The following is a 20,185-nucleotide window of genomic DNA, read 5'->3' on the forward strand; positions in this document are numbered from 1 at the left end:
TTGACTAATAGAATGGAGCAGAAATGACACGGTGCCAGTTTCTGGGCCCAGCCCTTAACAAACTGGCAGCTTCCACTTTCTGTCTCTGGGGACATTCACTCTTGGATCCCCGCCACCATGCTGTGAGGAAGCCCAAACCACAAGTCTCCACAAGTCTTTGTGGAGAGACGCACGTGGAGAAAAACTAACACTCAACACCGAGCAAGTGAACTATCTTGGAAGTGGATCCTCCAGCCCCTGCTACATGGAGCAAAAACGAGCTGTCCCAGACAAGCTCTGCCCACACTGCAGACTGATAAGCAGAGTAAATGAGTGTTGTTGTTTTAAGCCACTACGTTTTATAGTGATTTGTTTAGCTGCAACAGATAACCGGAACAGCATGGGATATAACATGACCAGTGCTCCAACCTCACACTTCTATAATGTGCTGACTCTAGCAGTGCACTGAAGGACTCCAAGGCAGGCCTTCCCTGAGGAGCCCCCAGTTTTTACTCACGTCACAGGCAGTGGACTTTGTCCCTCATCTCCTCTTCCGCCCCCAATTTAGGATAAAGTATCTGCCATGATAAAGATGTTGAGACCCACTTTCTGTAAGGTCTGCTTCCTCATTGTTTGAATTTCTTGAGGTTTCACAGAGCCACGCACTGGAACCTTCCATAGTCTCTCCTGAGACTCCTTCTTTGCCCTGGGCTGGAGGTCTGTAGCCGTGGGATGCTGGCTACAAGGGACAAGACAGAAGCAAACCACCTGATCCAGTAAACTGCTGTCCACTTCGGCTCCTCAACGGCCTCTAAGCTTAAGAAGGAGCACGCAAGCCAAGCAAAGGGTGCAGGGAAGACAGAGAAGAAACCACCCGTGGGCCCTGGCTCTGTGTCCAGTTGTTCCATCACAGATCAAATCTGCCTGCACTAAGCAGATGGGTTCCTCTGCAAGGCCTTTCGGAATTCTGAGTCTTGTCTGTCAAACTCTACCCTCTCTCCTCCACATCCCCCACCTCTTCTTTCAGGAAGGAAATAGTTAAAAAAGACTCCTGCCCTTCAGGGCCTGGAAGGGGGCGGCAGCTTTGTGCTTTTTAGTGGCTGCGTCCCAGGATAGCTGGAAGGTTAGGACGCTCTTGCGGTCCCGGAGTGGAGTGGAAGGTCTGGAGCTTTGGGAGGAGACGGGGAGGACAGACTGGAGGCGTGTTCCTCCAGAGTTTTCTTTTTCGTGCGAGCCCTCGCGCGCGCGTACAGTCATCCCGCTGGTCTGACGATTGTGGAGAGGCTGTGGAGAGGCGGTGGAGAGGCTTCATCCATCCCACCCGCTCGTCGCCGGGGATTGGGGTCCCAGCGAGACCTCCTCCGGAGAAGCAGTGCCCAGGAAGTTTTCTGAAGCCGGGGTAGCTGTGCAGCCGGAGCCGCAGCCGCGCCGGAGCCCTGAACACCGGCCACCCTCCGCGCCACCCACCCTCGCCGGCTCCGGCTTCCTCTGGCCCAGGCGCCGCGCGGACCAGGCAGCTGTCTGCGCCCGCCGAGCTCCACGGTCGGTGCGAGTCTTTCCTATCGGGGACTGGGACTGGGGCGGGTGCGGGGATGGCGGAGACGCTGCCTGGGCCCCTCGGTCGGGAGAAGACGAGAGCTGGAAACGTTCTGGTCCGACCGCCCCGCAGCTTGGGCGACCCGTCGCAGCAAGGGCTGGCACCCACTTGCCCCAGGGCGCGCGGGGAGGCGGGCGCCTTCCGTGAGGGGTGCGCACCGGGAACGTGTAGGGTTCGGGGAACGTCACCTCCCCACGTTAGGATTTAGGATTCGGAGTTTTAGGAAGAGGAAGCCCAATAGTTTTCCCTGGGTGACCCCTTTTCCCCAGGCATGCAAGAACTCTGAGGAACACCAAGCTCTGTGGCTTGCTCCAGCGCCTACTTGTGAAGTTGGCTCCACAGCCTTTTCTTACTGGCTTGCTTTTCCTCCCCCACATCTGGGTCTGGGTATGCCAAGGGTAGCCAAGGGCACTCGGTGTGAGGGACTGAGGTGTTTGGGAAAACCCCCTGTGTAGCTAGTTTTGGAAACCTGCCTGTGGAGGTCTGGGCGTTTTGTTCTGTGCTCTCCTTTAAAGGACACTTGTTGCTTCTCACGTGCAGAAAACAAGGGCTGCTTCTAGATAATCACCCTCTGTTTACATCATCCTAATGGCTCTCCCCGGATAGAGCTGGGGGTGGGAGGCATATTAAAGTCAGGCGTTGTCTCTAAGGAGAGTTGCTCATTTCTTAACCGGAGAGCAAAACCTCAGAAAACTTGTAGAAAGTTCCTACTTTTACTTGTTTTTTCCTCCACCTGTAGTTGTCTATGTGTTAGCTAATTGAGAAACATCTTGGCAGTCATTTCATGTAAATTGAATGCTCTAAACTCATGCCATTTTGATAAGGTCTAAATTTCCAAATTACCAATTACAGGTGAACTTTGATCCTGAGAGTCTCATATGTTAAATGGTTAAAGTGTAAGCATAAGGATTCAGTCCTCTTTCTTAATAATAGTTTTTGCACTCCCCAAACTCTCAGATTCCAAACAGGAAGAATGCTGAATCTATAGACCATGCCCTTCAGGTCTGAACCTGAGATGCTTCACTAGCGCTATGACTGATTATGACTGATGATTCAAAGCACAGCCTGACTCAGATTCCTGGAAATGAGCTACAGACCCACCTGGGAAGAACCTGCAGTTGAGGGGCTTCTTTCATTTGGCTTTGTACTTTTCGGCCAATGATAATATGACACCCACAGGCCTTTGCCAAGTATCCCTTAGTTTTGCAGCTTAACATGTGTGGAGAGCTGACAGAGAAGTCATCAGAAATGATTTCTGTGTTGGTGTCATTGTTGGAGGAGGAAGGAAGGGGTTTTTAATGATAGCTGACTCTCATGCTTTAAGAACCCACAGCGTTGGCCTTACCTCCTGCCATAATCAGCTAACCAAGCAGACCAGCATGCTAACGTTCAAAGCACCACGAGACCTCTGATGAGTACAGCAGTACCCACCGTAGCCAGGTCAGTTCACAGGTCAGTTCCCAGCCGACTGTAGCCAGCAGAGAGCCATTCCATTTCTGCAAAAGGCCTTCTCTCTCTCATTTTTAAGAAAGCTGTTATTGAAGGTTCCCTTTCATTTGGGAAGCTAGAAGACGTTAGTCACTAAACAGCACAAGATATGAAAATATTTCTTCTCCCCCCATATCTGTGATCCAAAGAGGAGGATGACAAGAAGCTTTTCTCTTGGAGTCCTGGTCTTCCCTTTGGAATGGAAATGGTGTCATTTCATAGGTCTATCAATTTTTGGCCAGATACTCACTCCAGATTATAAGAAGCAGGAAAAAACTGCAAACTGTTTATAATTAAGTCTAGTCAGAGCTGACAAATACATGGCCTGCCTCTAGCCTTGAAAAATTGATATTTTTCCCATTTAATCAGAGTGAGTCAAGTCCTATAAGCAAAATTTTGTGTCCTGCCATTTCTTGGCTTTGAAACCTTGACCTAAATACTTCTTCAAGACTCTGGTTTCCTTATAAGTAAAATGGAGATACTGCTCCTGCCTACCTAGAGTTGTAAAGCTCAAGGCAGATAACAGATACATATATACTAAGTTACTATATGTAAATACTATTATTATTTCAGAGTTCAGGGGGAAATCTCTGGGGAAGGCAAAAGTATCCAATACTTGCACTTTATATATACCCTATACTTTCTATACAACTTGAATAAATCTTATTTTATCCACATATTGGCCAAACCTAAGCTTTACTGATTTCCCAAGATAATTGTCAAAATTTCTAAAAGTGATTAATATCAACCTTGAATACACTCAGAAAAAGGATTCAGTTTTTTTTTTACTTTATATTTATTTAATTTTTTTTTTTTTTTTTTTTTGAGACAAGGTCTCACTCTGCTGCTCAGGATGGAGTGCAGTGACTCGATCATAGCTCCCTGCAGCCTTAACCTCCTGGGCTCAAGTGATTCTCCCACCTCAGCCTCCCAAGTAGCTGAGACTACAGGCACACGCCACCATGCCTGTCTAATCTTTTTTATGTTTTGTAAAGACAGGGTCTCACTAAGTTGCCCAGGGTAGTTTCAAACTCCTGGGCTCAAGCGATCCTCCTGCTTTGGCCTCCCAAAGTGCTGAGATTATAGACATGAGCCACCACACCCAGCCAGGACTCAATTTTTTTTAAGATTAAATTGTGACCTGGGTATATACATCACAGACACATACACGCACCATTGCATAAATCAGATTATGTCTTCATTTGAAGATCATAAAAGCCTACAGAAAGGGAAATATATAAAATATTGAAATAGGATGAGCTATTTTTAGTTATCTTTGATTATTCCTTATTAAGGTCTCCTAGACTTCCTGGACAGGAAGGACCACTTGCTCTCTGCAAGTGACTTAAAAATAAATAAATAAATAGATAAACCACACCAGATGGTCTTTGAAAATGTCTAACCACCCTCCTGAGTCTATTGCTTCATCTAAACTCTGGAGACTTCTTTAAAATATTTTACATACAAATAAAGCACGAGAATGAGAGACAGGATGGTTTAGTGGTTAACAGCTCCGGCTCAGAGTTGGACTGACCTGCCTTAGAATCGCAGTGTTGCCACCCATCACCTGTGGCCTTGACAAGCTACCTCACCCTCCTGGGCCTCTGTTCCCCTATCTTCAAAATTGAACCGTGGATCTACCCCACAGGTCTATTGTATGGATTACAGGGCATCATGCACATATAGTACTGAGTACAGTGACTGGCATAAAATAAATGTAGCTATATAGGATGGTTAAAAGATAGCATGGGGACAGATGTCCCTTGGAAAACCAAATACTATGACTAGCCTGGGAAATTTCATTACTCCCATTTCATTCATCGACAAATACCGCATTGTGAGGATAATTTCTGAGAAATGAAAAAGCAAAAAAACTCCTGTAGAAAATTTAGATTTTATATATTAATCATCAAGGTTTTCAAAACAAATGTTTTGTTTTTATCAATTATTTCATTCTTAATTGAAATTAAAATTGTTAGATGTGTTAATGGTATTAACCGGAGTTCTGATTAACATTTCATAACAGTTTAGATGGCTACCTGTGCTGCACTTTATTCCTATGTTCATTATTTATCATATGTAAGACAGCACACATTTTAGAAGATTGAATTTTTACATTCGATAATTTTATTTAATGCCTCAATACTCTGTACCCTTTACTCAGCATGTAATGCCTTTTCTCTTTCATTAAAAAATATGTTTGTATCTCAACTCTTGAAGATTTTTGTAATTCAGGTTCTTATCAGCCTGAATGTAGAGAAAGAAGTAACTACTACTTAAAGGAAAAACTGACATAGCCTCATCCATATTATGATGTAGATATAAGTATAGTTATGTATAGAGATGAGTGAGAGAGACAAAGCTAGAGAGATAGGCAGATGGAGATAGAGCTAGAGATGGAAATAGAGACAGAGATAGATAGCGATAGAGATGGAAATGGAGATGGAGACAGAGACAGAGACGGAGATGACGGAGATGATGGAGATGATAGAGATGGAGATGGAGACTGACATAGAGGAGATAGAGCTTGCCCTAATAGAGCTTTAGTTTTTTTCTGGTTTTGCTCTGTCACAGGGTAACCTGATATACATACATCTTATCTAATCACCAAATATATCCTGCATTTTAATTGAATCAATAAACAATCATTGGCTATGATCTTTTTGGCAACTGGATTTTGTAACAAAAATTATTTTTCCTTTTGTTTCAGGTGAAAAAAAAAGTGACGGTGTAAAAGCAGCACAAGTGCAATAAGAGATATTTCCTCAAATTTGCCTCAAGATGGAAACCCATTGCCTCAGGGCATCCTTTTGGCTGGCACTGGTTGGATGTGTAATCAGTGATAATCCTGAGAGATATGGCACAAATCTAAGCAACCATGTGGATGATTTCACCACTTTGCGTGGCACAGAGCTCAGCTTCCTGGTTACCACTCATCAACCCACTAATTTGGTCCTACCCAGCAATGGCTCAATGCACAACTATTGCCCACAGCAGACTAAAATTACTTCAGCTTTCAAATACATTAACACTGTGATATCTTGTACTATTTTCATCGTGGGAATGGTGGGGAATGCAACTCTGCTCAGGATCATTTACCAGAACAAATGTATGAGGAATGGCCCCAACGCGCTGATAGCCAGTCTTGCCCTTGGAGACCTTATCTATGTGGTCATTGATCTCCCTATCAATGTATTTAAGGTAGGAAGTAACCACAAATGTATTTGCAGGTTTAAACCATGCTCTGATTCCACATGGAGAGTTGCTGCAGACTTTTCTGACCTTTGGAATTTTATCTGTGTTTTTACGGAGAGCTATTTCTGCTATCTTCTAACTACTAGTTTTAAGATTTAAAAATTTTATTATCTGTCTTATGTTACCCTTAGTTTCTATCTTGATTGTAACAAAATAGTATTTCAGGGATGATGGTTCAAAATCATGGTGTTTCATGACTTGGATTCTCATGCCATCCCTGAGCTTGCTGGTTGGATAGGCAGTCTTGGCAAGATCCCTGGATTTTTATGAAATGCAATTTCCAGAGTGAGAGCTACTGGGCCCAGAAAATACCTGAAACAAACATATCCTTGAGTTTAGCTACCTGTTGAATATGATGCTGTTCCAAAGCCAGATATCTACAGTCCAGCTTGAAATGAATGGTATTTATTTTATTTTGACCGTCTAGATTAATGATTAAAGCCAAAGGGCATCCTGGCTTTTCTCAGTGATTTGGGTGACTTAGAGATAACGGGGTCCACATGATAGCAGGCCAGTGTTGACCTTGCTGAGCAGCATTACTAACTAATACCACTTAAAACTGGCCTGCTTTACTGTGGTCTCCTTCATTTATTCAGTCTGCATTTATCGAGCACCCACTGTGTGCCCACCCCTGAGCTAGGCAGTAAGGAACCGAAAAGAAACACAACAAAGTCAGTGCCTCAGTGTGAGAGGAAGATGACTAACCTTGCTTACAGACTGTATTAGGCCATTTCTACATTGCTATTAAAAAAAAACGGCTGGGTAATTTATAAAGAAAAGAGATTTGATTGGCTCATGGCTCTGTACGCTGTACATGCATGGCTCCAGCATCTGCTTCTGGTGAGGGCCTCAGGAAGCTTCCAATTATGGCAGAGGGGGAAGGGGTGCAGGCACGTAACATGGCAAGAGCAGGAGCAAGAGAGAAGGGGACAAGGCACCACACTTGCAAACAACCAGATGTCTTGAGAATCACTCACTAACACAAGGACAGCACCAAGCCATTCATGGGAGATCTGCCCCCATGAGCCAGACACCTCCCACCAGTTCCTACCTCCAACATTGGGGATTACATTTCAACATGGGATTTGGAGGGGACAAACATCCAAACTGTATCAGAGACTACTTAGTCCCAAAACAAACTAAAGCTGAAGGAATTAGGTATTCCATATTTGGTCTAGTTGTTGTGAGGGAAAAATTGCTGCAAGAATTCAAATATACTAAAATTCAAATGAAATGGCCTGATCTATGCCAGATTTTATGAAATGTGTTTATTCTAAACGCAGGAAGAGTATTTTCTTCAGCCTTGTTTTTTCCTTCTATGTATTATGCATAGAAAGCAACTATTCTAAGAGGTAATATTCTGAAATATTACTTTAAATGGCAAGTTTTGTCAATTGAAGATATAACACATTTTAAGTAAAACAGTAATCTCTCAGTTTCCAATAAGTACACTTAAGCTGTGGTTAAATTATATTACCCTAGCAGAAAAATCAGTGGTCTGACAATATAGATGAAAACAATGGTTACAATTTTGACATTGCAAATAAAAACTTCCCAAAATTACACCAATACACTGTTTCCAAAATTGAAGAGATTAGAGAATAATCAAAAAATTACCATCTCTTTCCACAGGATAGCATAAATACATGTGTTTTCTATTAGAGCTTTAAATAGGAATTTAGAACTAAACTATGATGCAAAATTGAAAATGTATAATTGATTTAAAATGTTTAGCATATGCTACATAACTTTAATCTTTTCTTTTAAAAAGTTTTCTCTTTATGAAATACTATGTGTACACAACCATTTGACTTTCTCCTGACATTTGTCCTTAATGATAAACTGGAAAATTCAAATTTTGACTCTTCAGCCACCAGAGTGTGGAGTATCAAACATTGATTATTCATACTTATGAACTAGCGAACCAACCCATCATGGCTCAAGAAAATAATTAACCATCTCTGCATTAATAACTCCCTGCTGCTGTTCACCTTGAAGCACACTATGTAGATTTGACCATGTGCAAAGCAGCTTCTTAGCCAATCAATATCCACAACTGCTGGGAAGGATACCTGCTATCTCTACTTGCTACTGCCAATCACCAGACTAAGCATCATTTCTATTCCATGGCAACCTTTTAAGTCAGATCATCAGGCATGTCTCCAGATTTGGTAAAAATGCAAATAAAACTTTGCTTTACATTCACCTAGCAATGAATAAAAATTAACATATTCTTATTTGACCATATTGTTCTCCCCTCCTGAGAATCCAATACTTTGTATACCTTACTGTAGTTCTGAATAATGTGGACAGTTTGACTGGTACTTTTACATCATAGGTAGGAGTACATTTGTGTAATTCCTGTTTTTCCAAAACTCATGTAATGAGTCAGTTAACTATCATTAATTTTAGAAAGTAAACCTTTAGACTAAAAAAAAAATACTCTTCAGTTATTTCAATCTTTTTCCAGAGGAAAAGAGAAAAAAAGCACTAGAGTGTGCTAAAAAGCCTCACAGTATTTAGGAGCGATCTCCACATCTTTCTGTCATCCTCTTCTCTAGGTCATGAGATCATACATGTTGCTATTCTTCTGACTTCTAACCAGGATACTCAAGAGATCCTTCCAAGCAATGTGAGTCACAGGCCCCCATCCCTTTCCCCCATAGCTGCCTCCCACAGTAAAATTCTGGTGCTTTGGAGTCTGTCACATATTAAACCTATAGATTCCTCTAACTATATCAAGTTCACTACCTCTGTATTGCAGGACAAGGTAGCAGCTGTCCATCTCACTTTACCATTACATTTATGTAGCTATGAAAATAATGCATACAATTGGAGAATATTCAGTTAAAGGGATGCGTGAGCCTTCTTTATTTCCCTCACTATTAGAAGGATTAGGTGGAAAGAAGAATAAATAGTTGAAAGTATCTAATATGCTCTTCAAAGAAAGATGAGTTTTGAATCACACCTATTTTTGTGTTTAACAATTATATTAATTGCTTTTCTTTTTTAATTTGTATAAATTAATGGGGTGCAAGTGTAGTTTTGTTACATGTATATATTGCATAGTGGTGAAGTCAAGGCTTTTAGGGTATCCATCACCAGAATAATATACATTGTACCCACTCCGAAATTTCTCATCACCCACTCTTAGTTGCTTTTATGCTCAGTTCTAAGGTGTCTCCAGACAGACAACATTGCTTTGAGTCGTATCAGAGTCAGCATAAGTGGAAGTAGACTATTTAAAGATTGTATTAATATCTGAGGCAAGCTAGAATTGCTGATAAGACTGTAATAATGTTACAAGAAAAAGAAGAAGGCATGATAAAGTATTCTTCCTATTAACGTTTTATTCCCTTTCTCTCACTTTGAAAAAGATTGTACTGAAACAGTTTCACAGATCAATGTGATATAAAATGCAACTGAAAAGTAATGCAACAGATATCAAACAGCTGGCTGTTTTGGATGTCATTAACCTGTGTAGCTGTTGCTTGGTGGCTCCAGATGGCCTGTGGCATGGAAGGTGGGGTGGGGTCATTCCACACCTAAATTTTCAGAAATTTCTTAATTTTTTAATTGATCTCCATATCTTCAGAGCCTCTTCCCCATAACATATCCGGAACTTTGCTTCCATCTGTCAAGTGCCACTGCTTCTACAAAAGCACCCAGGAGCTCCCACCTGTCCCCCTTGTCATCCATGTTTAGCAATCAAGGCCCTCCACACTTTGGCCATGCTTCACCTCCTTCCTACTAATTCCCAACATGCATGGCTCAGCTCTGTCAAAATGCTATCACTACCCCCAAGGAACGTACTTTGCCCTAAATAACATTCTCAGAGAGACTGAATATAATCACTGAATTGCTGCTGCTGAAGCATTTACAGATCCTAGTTTGAAAAATGAGTTAGGCCTAGAATTATATATGTGGCATCAAACAGAAATAACCCAAAAGATGAAAAGAAGTTCCTATAGCCCTTGCTTACATACACTCACACACACACACACACACACACAACCTGATGATAAAAGAAACTCAGCAATCTAAGAAAGTAAAATGCAAGGCAGAAGGAACCAAGGCAAGCCAATGAATGCCAGTTGCCTTCTTGGTTTTCAAATGCAATGGCCTTGCAAATGCTAATGTTGAAGAAAAAACTATTTCTAAGATTATCAAAGGATAACTGATTTTTAGTTGTTCAAAAAAAGGATAATATTACTAATTGCAGTAGAAGATTGACAAAAGCAGGAAGGAGGAAAGGAAAGGAGTTAGCAGATTTTTTCATATACCCAAGCTTATAACCCATACTGCTGGTGGATTCATTCTTGTCAATAAATTACATTATCTGATATCCTAAATTTTCAAGAAGAACAAAAACTTAGCCAAGTAAATTAATCTGTATATGGGATATTTACATTTGTTAGAATGGCAAAATAGTTAAAACATTGTATCCATGTTAGGAGACCAAAAATAACCCCTGATTACTAGATGACAAAATAGATGAGAAGTATAGAATTTAATAATTGTATTATTTAATGATTCATGAGATTACATGTATGCCATAGAGTGTTGTCCATAGGGAGATGAGTTATAATTTTGAACAGAGTGGAAGCCCTACAAGTGATATTTGTACATGAGCCAAGGCTTGGCACCATGTAGCTTCAGGATAACAGCTCTGCCATATGTACACACAGACATTTCCATATATCACTGTACCTCATCTCTTAAGCAGAAACAAGAATGTGGGGAAATGTATGTATGAGAGAGATGGAGTAAGGGAAAGAAGTAAGAGGTACAGTCCAATGGCTTGCCATAGACACTTTTGACTTGCATAGCAGGGAGTTGATGCCATGGATAATATGCCATGTAAATCACGTCTCCACTTAGCATGTGGCACAAAGCAGATCTGTGAGAACAACAGTGATAGAATCCAGTAACTGTTGATTACTAATTTTGTCTACCCTAAGCAACCACCCCTTATTGAGGACAACAATGAAAAATAAACACATCTTATTTCTGCATGAAATTACCACGAATATTTTGCAATGAAAAGTCAAGACTCTCAATATGTTGCTCTGGCAGAGGATCTGAACAATGTGGAAATGAGAGGCATCCACAAAGAGCCAGTTATCTCCATGTTCACACAGCCTTTGACATCTTGTGCAACTGGGATCCATCCTTCTGGGGCAGCTTTACAAAAGTTGCTTCTTGACATATCAAATCACCACAGCAAATTGTGTCTTAAGAATAAATTGTCACAACTTACAGATTAGATGCCTCAAGCATAGTAGATGTTCAATAATGTTTGTTGTTATGGTTTGATTTGATAAGGGCCTTCCTCTTAAATTAACTTCAAATCAGATTAATCTGAGATATTCAAATTAAAATGATGATGATGGTGGGGGGGTGGTGGTGATGACGATGATGATGATTTGTCAAAGGGATTCTTCATTTATAGACAAGGCAGAAGACATTATCAGTGGTATGCACATACTATTCCCCAACTTAGTCAAGTTACCCACCAAATTCTGTGTGTGATAAGCATATTTCCCTTTTACTGCATCATCATGCAAATAAAAACACTTTTCTCATGTACTCCAAGAATCATGCTATCATCATAAAATTAGCTATAGAAACGGCATTCTCTAAATTTTAAGAGAGAAAATGTGTCCCTTGACCAAGATCTCTGTTCCTCACTGGTGCATTGTATTCCAGCTAGATGTTTTCCCATAGGGTAGCTCTGACGCTGCCTCCTCTGTGAGCACCGCTCTTTCCACGCTTTTCTGCTACCTCTGTATACTCCAGCTAACCTGGTCTATCTATCTGAGTCCTTCTACCTGGAATATGGTCCTTCTACCTGGAATATTTTTTCCTCAGGCCTTCTCTGGCTTCTTCCACTTTATTCCTTGGATCTTAGCTTACTCATCTCTTTGGCAAGTATCCATGATCCAAACTGGGTAGTGCCACTCCCAAGACCCCCTTTATTAAGCCTGTACTGGCACTTAAAACATACTCTATTGTATTTCCCAGCTCCTTGGCCTGTCTGCAAGTTCCTTGAGGCATGCTGCCATCATTCTCATTTATCACTATATCTCCTGTGCCCAGCTTTAAAAATATTTGGTAAATGAGTGAAAAAAGAAAATGCACTATATTTGCCTCTATTAGAATGTTTTTCTCCCATGCAATTCCAGATCTACAAGCAGACCTGCTTATTGAGTTTCTTGAATTTCTACCTTTTTTTCTGAAAATCAGAATGTCTCAGGGTCCATAAATCTGTGAGAAGCTCGTGGGAAGCAGAGCAGCACATAACAGCAAGATGATTTTCCCCTTCCCTTTGTCTCTAGGGGTCAAGAGTTCTTGTCTCATGGTTCAGGCATTGTGTTAACTATTTCTGTGCATTCTTTAAGCATAGTTGTAACTGTAGTTTTGATTGAAATATTAACCTATAAGTGATTTGGAATATCAAAATAAACATTCATATCACAGAAGTTTTTTTTTTTTTTTTGCTCTTGAGAGAATACGAAATAGGTTGATTTTTCTGGCATTACTAAGATATATGTACATTGCAAAACATTATGCTAACTAGCTAGCTTAAGAATATATGTACATATAAAATGACAGTGATAAATTTATTAGCCAATTTGCTGTTTGTTATAAGGAAGTTGCTGTCTGGAAAGGCTTCAGAACCCTGTCCAGCTCTACCTCCCCTTCTGACTTTTCGTTTCCTGTGTCTGGGAACCTCATTGCCTTCTCTCATGGTCATGTTAAGTAATTATTCTCATGTGAGGTTACTCTGCTAACCCTCGGCATTTGGCTCACAGCACAGTTATTCCCGCGTCAGTGATGGGGGATGGAAACCGTCCATCACTGCAAGACTGTTCCCATGGCTGAGGAGGGAGAGATGGTTTCAGTCCTGTTCTTGTTAGTAAGGTGTTGAGATGAAAATATATTCATGGCTGATGATATTCCCCCATCAAAGAGTTCATTTAGCTCATTGGAAGAGTTTGCTATATTCTAAATTTAACATAAAATAATGATGCAGGAAAGTTTTAGGTTTGAGAAAATAATTTTCGCATGATACATTGTGTATGTGTGTGTGTGCTTGTGTGTGTGTGTAAATGTTGCTCTGGTTCCAGCATTCTGATCAATAAAAGCAGAAGTTCAGGCCATTTTATCCTGAAGTATTTCTATAGGGTGGTCTTATGAGTTGCTTGATTATTATACAAAGTATATACAGTTAGTATAAAGAGTGTGCAAACTAAAATGAAGGGGGCTGGGGAATCAAGTTTGTTGTCTCTGAAGTTGATTTTGAGACTGGAGTGGTTAAATAAAGGCTGTTCTAAGAAATTCCATCAAAATAAATTTGATATACTGCCAGAAATTCTACAACTGCCTTCTGGATCTACCACATTCTCTTGGGAGTTAGAACTACTGCTTTCTATAGCTACAATTTTATTTTTAACTAGGTCTAGTTTTTATTGGAAAAACTATCCTAAGATTAAAAGTTAATGGTTGAAATTAAATTTAATAATAAAACTGAATGTGTCATTCAGCATTAATTTTTGGTAGCCTTATGTTTAAATTTGAACATCAAATATTATACAAAACTGCATGCTCTGAAGCATCTATTTAAATTTGGTACGTTTTTGCAGAAGAGCAACCTGGAAAAAAATAAAATAAATAAATTTGGAAGGTTTGAAGCCTTCAATGTTCTTGGGCTCAGGAACCTAAAATCAAATGTGCCCTCAGAAAGACTTAATATTATTTTAGATTGTGCACATTTAGAGGTCGCTTCTCAGAACTTAAACACCTCTAAGAGTTTTATTGACATTCTAACTTTTAAAACAACTTCCTTGGAGACTAGTACCAAGAAAGGAAGCAAGTCAAATCTTGCATCTCATACTTGCCCTAAACATAAGACTCCTGTTATTTTAGATCAAATTTATACTAGAAGGCAATAAAGATGGCAACTCATTCACCACTTGTTTACTCAGTAATATAAGGTATTTATTCTATAACTGCTCTTCATTTATTCAATAAAGACATTGGGTAAATAGCAGCAAACAAAACAGACAGACATCCTTGCCCTTGTGGATTCTGGTAGAAGAGCAAGACAAAAAGGGAAAAAAATAAGTAAATACATAGTATGTAAGATAAGTGCTAAGTAGATAAGTACAATGGGGAAAGGGAGTGGAAAGAAGAGAGATATTGAGTGGGTGATCTCAATGCAAGGTGACAGTTGAGTAAAAGAAGGGATGAAGGAGCAAATAATGCTGCTATGTAAGGTAAGAGCATTCCAGTTACAGGAAACATCAAGTGCAAAGGCCCTGTGGCAGGAATGTGCCTGGAGGGTTAAAGGAAGAGCAAGGAGGCCATGGTCGTTGAGTGGGAGAGAGAGAGTCGTGGCAAATGAGATCACAAGGATATGAGGGTGGAGCAAGAGTAGGGGAGAGGTAGAGCACATAGGGCCTGATAGCGTGGTGACTATATCATCTATTGTCCAAACAGGACAATTTTGAGAGTGAAGGGAGACACTATTATGTCAGGACAATAGGCATAAACCAGGACTGTCCTGGGTAAACAAGGAAAACCTATACACCTTTAAAAGTCTTTGGCTTTTTTCTCTGAATGAGATAGGAAGTTTTTGGAAAGTTATGTCCAGATGAGTGACATGAACTGGTTTACATTTTAACAGGAACATTCTGGCCAGGCACAGTGGCTCACGCCTGTAATCCCAACACCTAGGGAGGCAGAGGTGGGAGGATAGCTTGCGCCTAGGTGTTGGCTACTATGTTGAAACGTATTTCCTAAATCAATGAAGGGGAAATATGCAACTTAAAATACGTTATATATACTAATATATAACATGAGAATATTACCTAAAGTGTAGCGTTTACTCTATGCCAAGCTAAGTCGTATGACCCTCCCAACAAATCTGTGACATGCTACTGTTGCCTGAATGATAATATGAAAAAAGTGAGTCCCAGAGTGTTAAATAACTTCCTCAAAGTCACACAGCTAGAAATGTCAGGTCCAGGATTTGGATCCAGCCTGATCCCAGAGGCTGTGGTGTTAGCCAGCCTACCATACTGTTCTTCCACACACCTCGTAAGACAAACCTTATCATTACCAAAATGTCATCCCTAACACAAATAGATTTTCAAAGACTGTTCAAAGAAGAAAATCATTTCCTTTTATCTTCTCCACTAAATCCAACAGCTTCATTAGTTCCTTCTTTAAGACAGAAGTAACACATTGTAAAGAAAATGTGTATAATAGACTGCACTCCAAAATAGCATCTATGTTGTAAGTCTTGCAGATGGCCTTGGGACATCTGGTGAACAGGATTTGTGTAGCCTATGTTCATTGTCATGTCAGTGAGGTCAACTAACAGAAGGGGAGCCAGGAAATAAAAAATAAATAAACTGAGAGGAAAGATTGAGTTATTTGATGGACTGATTGCCTCGACACATCTGCTCAGAGAAATGCATTTTGCCAAACGAATGGCTCATCTAGTTATCACTTAAAAGGCGAGGCAATTTGTCTGTGGACAGGATACAGAAGAATGAATGTCTATGGCTAGCCCATAGTTTCAGTTGGGTTAGAAACATCAGGCTTGACTGAAAAAGCTAGAGGTTGCTTTTCTAGACTTTCCTCCTTGGGGGTTTACCAGATGCGCAGGAGTTAAAAGGAGGATGTGGGCCAGGCGCGGTGGCTCATGCCTGTAATCCCAGCACTTTGGGAGGCCGAGGCGGGCGGATCACGAGGTCAGGAGATCGAGACCATCCTGGCTAACATGGTGAAACCCCGTCTCTACTAAAAAAATACAAAAAATTAGCTGGGCGCGGTGGCGGGCACCTGTAGTCCCAGCTACTCGGGAGGCTGAGGCAGGAAAATGGCGTGAACCCGGGAGGCAGAGCTTGCAGTGAGCCGAGATAGCACCACTGCACTCTGGCCTGGGCAAAAGAGCAAGATTCTGTCTCAAAAAAAAAAAAAAAAAAGGAGGATGTGGAAGCATAATAGATGACATTTGTGGATATGTCTAAACTGATCATTGAAAAGATGCCAGTAATCCTCAATTTTTAAAGATTTGCCTATAAAACATATCTTTTGTGAAACCTTTCCATTAAATCTAATGCATAAGGAACTTCATTATTAATTCCTAATTTTAAAAGCAACAAATAAAGGAAACATTATTGAACATTTTTTCAATGTCCAAAATATTGCTTATCAAAATATGAAAGGTAATGGATACAAGTTTCTTAACAAAATATTGAATAACACATTATACCGCATCCCACATAAGTTTTATGCCACCAAAGTAATTTTGCAGAATGTCTGTACAAAAAAAATCTCTAACCACTGTGAACTTTTAGTTTGAAAGAAGATTTAAATCTCAGTTTTCACCAAATAGAAATATCTAGAATACAGCAAAGTTTCTCTTTTAAAATGGTGTCATTGACGTCATAAGTATGGTATTTCTCTGCATATTTTCATTGTTTCCATAAATTTTACTTGCTTAAAGAAGCGAAATCTATGAAAATTGGGTTATATCATTTAAGAGTCATAATACTTTTTAAAATTTAAAAATGTTATTGAAATGTAGCATACACATAGAATAACGTGCCTAAGCATCGGCTCTGTTAATTTTCACAAAATGAACACATGTGTAACCAGGATCAACAAACAGAGCATTACCAGCACCCTGAAGTCTCCTAGTCACTATCCTAACCCCTAAGCCACTCACTTTCCTGACTTCTAACAGCATGAATTTGCTTGCCTGTGTTTGTGTTTCCAGCATATGGAATCCTATGATGCCTATATGTATTGTTTTGTGTCTGGCTTGTCTTACTCAACATTATGTTTGTGAGAGTCATCCATATTGTTGCATTCAATTGTAGTTCAGTCATTCTCATTATTGTATAGCACTTCACTGTGTGAATATCGCACTTTATCAATTCTACTAAAGATGGGCATCATTAAGTAGTTTCTAGTTTTGGGCTATTTTGAATAGTGCAGCTGTGGACATTCTCCTGTGCATCTTTTTGGTGCATATACATGTTGAATATGTAAGTATATAGATATAAAAACCTATAGTTGTGTATATAATGATATCTGTAATATTTATGTATCAACATAGCTACATACTAAATGTATCTAAATATATACTTCTTATGTAATTTTTCTTGACCATAACCCTTTTATATTTTACTATTCAGTAACGTTGGAGAATTACACTAGGGTAAGGTACAGAATTAAGAACTAAGCAATAGAATTCTTCTTTTTTTTTTTGTTTAGAGATGGGGTCTTGCTTTGTTGCCCAGGCTGGTTTCAAACTCCTGGCTTCAAGTAATCCTCTCATCTCAGCCTCCCAAATTGCTGGGATTATAGGCATGAGCCACCATGCCTGGCCCAGAATTCTTTTCTAATTCTAAAGGCTTTATGACTTGTGTGGCCTGTGTATGAATTTGGTCCACGATAATTATTTGCCTTTCAAGAAAATCTATTATCTGCCTTCATAATGGATAATTCCCAGATCAACTCACACATTGACTAAGTACCTGTAGAAAACACAGAGGAATCTAGGCTAGCCGTGCCTTCAAGTTGCTCACGTTCTATTTGAGGATACAAGCAAATAGTCAATAAAGTTAGCCTGGATACCAGCGGAGTTTTATACTCAAGTATTCTCTTGGACTTTTTTTTTTTTTTTTTTGAGATGGGGTCTCGCTCTGTCGCCCAGGCTGGAGCGCAGTGGCACGATCTCGGCTCACTGCAAGCTCTGCCTCCCGGGTTCACACCATTCTCCTGCCTCAGCCTCCCGAGTAGCTGGGACTACAGGTGCCCGCCACCACGCCTGGCTAATTTTTTTGTATTTTTAGTAGAGACGGGGTTTCACCGTGTTAGCCAGGATAGTCTGCATCTCCTGACCTCGTGATCCATCCACCTCTGCCTTCAAAGTGCTGGGATTACAGGTCTGAGCCACCGCGCCCAGCCTGTCTTGGACTTTTTGAAACCAAAGAACACAAAGATACTATTTTTAATGTGAAATACCTCTAAAAATGTTCATTGAAAATAGAAAGATTAGCATCTTAGTACAAGATTGCCAGGGTAGGGATGGTTGTCATAGAAATTTACCAAATTGGAACACATGAAGACAGAGCTAAAAGAAAAATTTCTCTTAATATCAGCAGCAAAATTTGCATTTGCAACATCCCAAAAAGAAATTTATTTATGAAAACCCACTGACCACATATGAAATGGAACCATCTTACAATGTAAACACTCCCAGGAAGTCATTCAGAACTCTGTGAAATGTCTGAGCACTGCATTTTTGCAATCTGATGAATAAGAGTTTAAATGTAAGTGAGTCATTGACACTTTTCCTGCTTTTTGTTCTGGGGAAATAGCTTCACAGTAATATTTTCATTAATTGTATGGAGTGACTTCAGAATCATCTCCAGCTCCTGTACCACCATAAAGGAAGTCAACCCAGAGGGAGTGGTATGCACTAAGGTGACCGTCCAGAGCCCACTTTCAAGCACTGCTGCTTTCTGCTGCTTGATTCGCTCACCCAGGGCCCAGCAAACTACAGCTAGTGAGCCAAATCTGGCCCACCGCCTGTTTTCGTAAATGAAGTTTTACTGGAACACAGCCATACCTATTGCTTACGTATTTTCTATGGCGGCTTTTGAGAGTAGTTTCAGCAGACACCATATGGCCCAGAAAGCCTAAAATATTTACTATCTGGCCATTTATGGAAAAAGTTTGTCAAGCCTGGTGGCATCTCACCAACTGCCCTGCCCCTTCCTCTCATCCCTGGCTCTCATCTACCTCCATTTGGACCCACAGGCAGTCAAAGCCCAAGATCTGAACTTCAGAAATGTGAATAAGGCTTCATAACCTTTTTCTCTTTTTAACAGAGACGGGGTTTCACTGTTTCCCAGGCTGATCTTGAAATCTTAAACTCAAGCAATTCTCTTACCTCAACCTCCCAAAATACTGGGATTACAGGCATGAGCCACTGTGCCCAGACACTTCATAACCTTTGATATTTTTAAGTGCCTAATGCCTTAACCCCAAGAAGTAAATGGGCATAATCTCAAGAAATCAAAATATGTTTTATTTTTTAAAATGGTTTGTCACTAATCTTGAATAAATCACTTGACCTCCCAAGTCATTCTTTTTCTTTTTCTTCTTTTTTTGAGGAAGGGCCTCACTCTAGTACCGAGGCTGGAGTTCAGCAGCATAACCACAGCTCCCTGCTGCCTCAAGCTCCTAAGCCCAAGCAATCCTCCCACCTAAGCCTCCCAAGTGGCTGGGACTACAGGCACATGCCACCATGCCCAACTAATTTTTTGAATTTTTGTAAAGATAGGGTCTCACTATGTTGCCCAGGCTGGTCTCAAATTTTTGGACTCAAGTGATCCTCCCTCCTCAGCTTCACAAAGTGCTGGGATTATAGGTGTGAGCCACCATGCCCAGCCTCAAGTCATTATTTTTATTTGAAAAAAATAAATAAAGAAGGAACCATTTCATGGTATCCCACTAGGCATAATGACACAAAGTAGGCTTATTCCTAAGCTGACAGCCAACATCAGTTACAACAACCAGGGTCTATTATCTCTTCGTTGTCTCGATTTATGTTAGTAAATATCAGAACCTTGGTCTCATGAGTGGTCTTGGCAACGACAATTCACATGTTTTCTAATCAAAATTAAACAATTTTTAAATTCTTTGTCACACACTTAGAAATATTCAATACATTGTCCTTTGGGTAATTAAAAGCAGCACTAAGCCAGGTGGCTAGATTTTTGGGTAGCCATTTATGTTTCAGTTAAGAAAAAGAAAAAGGAAAAGGAGATGATGAAGATT

The 20,185-nt window shown here is 40.3% G+C and overlaps 1 protein-coding gene across 2 annotated transcripts in view; it reads left to right on the top strand.

The window, feature by feature from the left end:
- The first annotated feature begins 1,203 nt into the window (after positions 1-1,203).
- Positions 1,204-20,185, top strand: part of EDNRA (endothelin receptor type A) — a 63,897-nt gene continuing 44,915 nt past the window's right edge. For both annotated transcript variants that reach the window (XM_032148022.2, XM_032148018.2), the window contains exons 1-2: positions 1,204-1,521; positions 5,775-6,265. In XM_032148022.2, the coding sequence (XP_032003913.1) occupies positions 5,846-6,265 (420 nt within the window). In that variant the 5' untranslated portion in view covers positions 1,204-1,521; positions 5,775-5,845. The remainder of the gene's footprint in view (positions 1,522-5,774; positions 6,266-20,185) is intronic.

Source organism: Hylobates moloch, unplaced genomic scaffold (assembly GCF_009828535.3).
Source record: "Hylobates moloch isolate HMO894 unplaced genomic scaffold, HMol_V3 SCAFFOLD_3, whole genome shotgun sequence".
Classification (NCBI taxonomy): Eukaryota; Metazoa; Chordata; class Mammalia; order Primates; family Hylobatidae; genus Hylobates; species Hylobates moloch.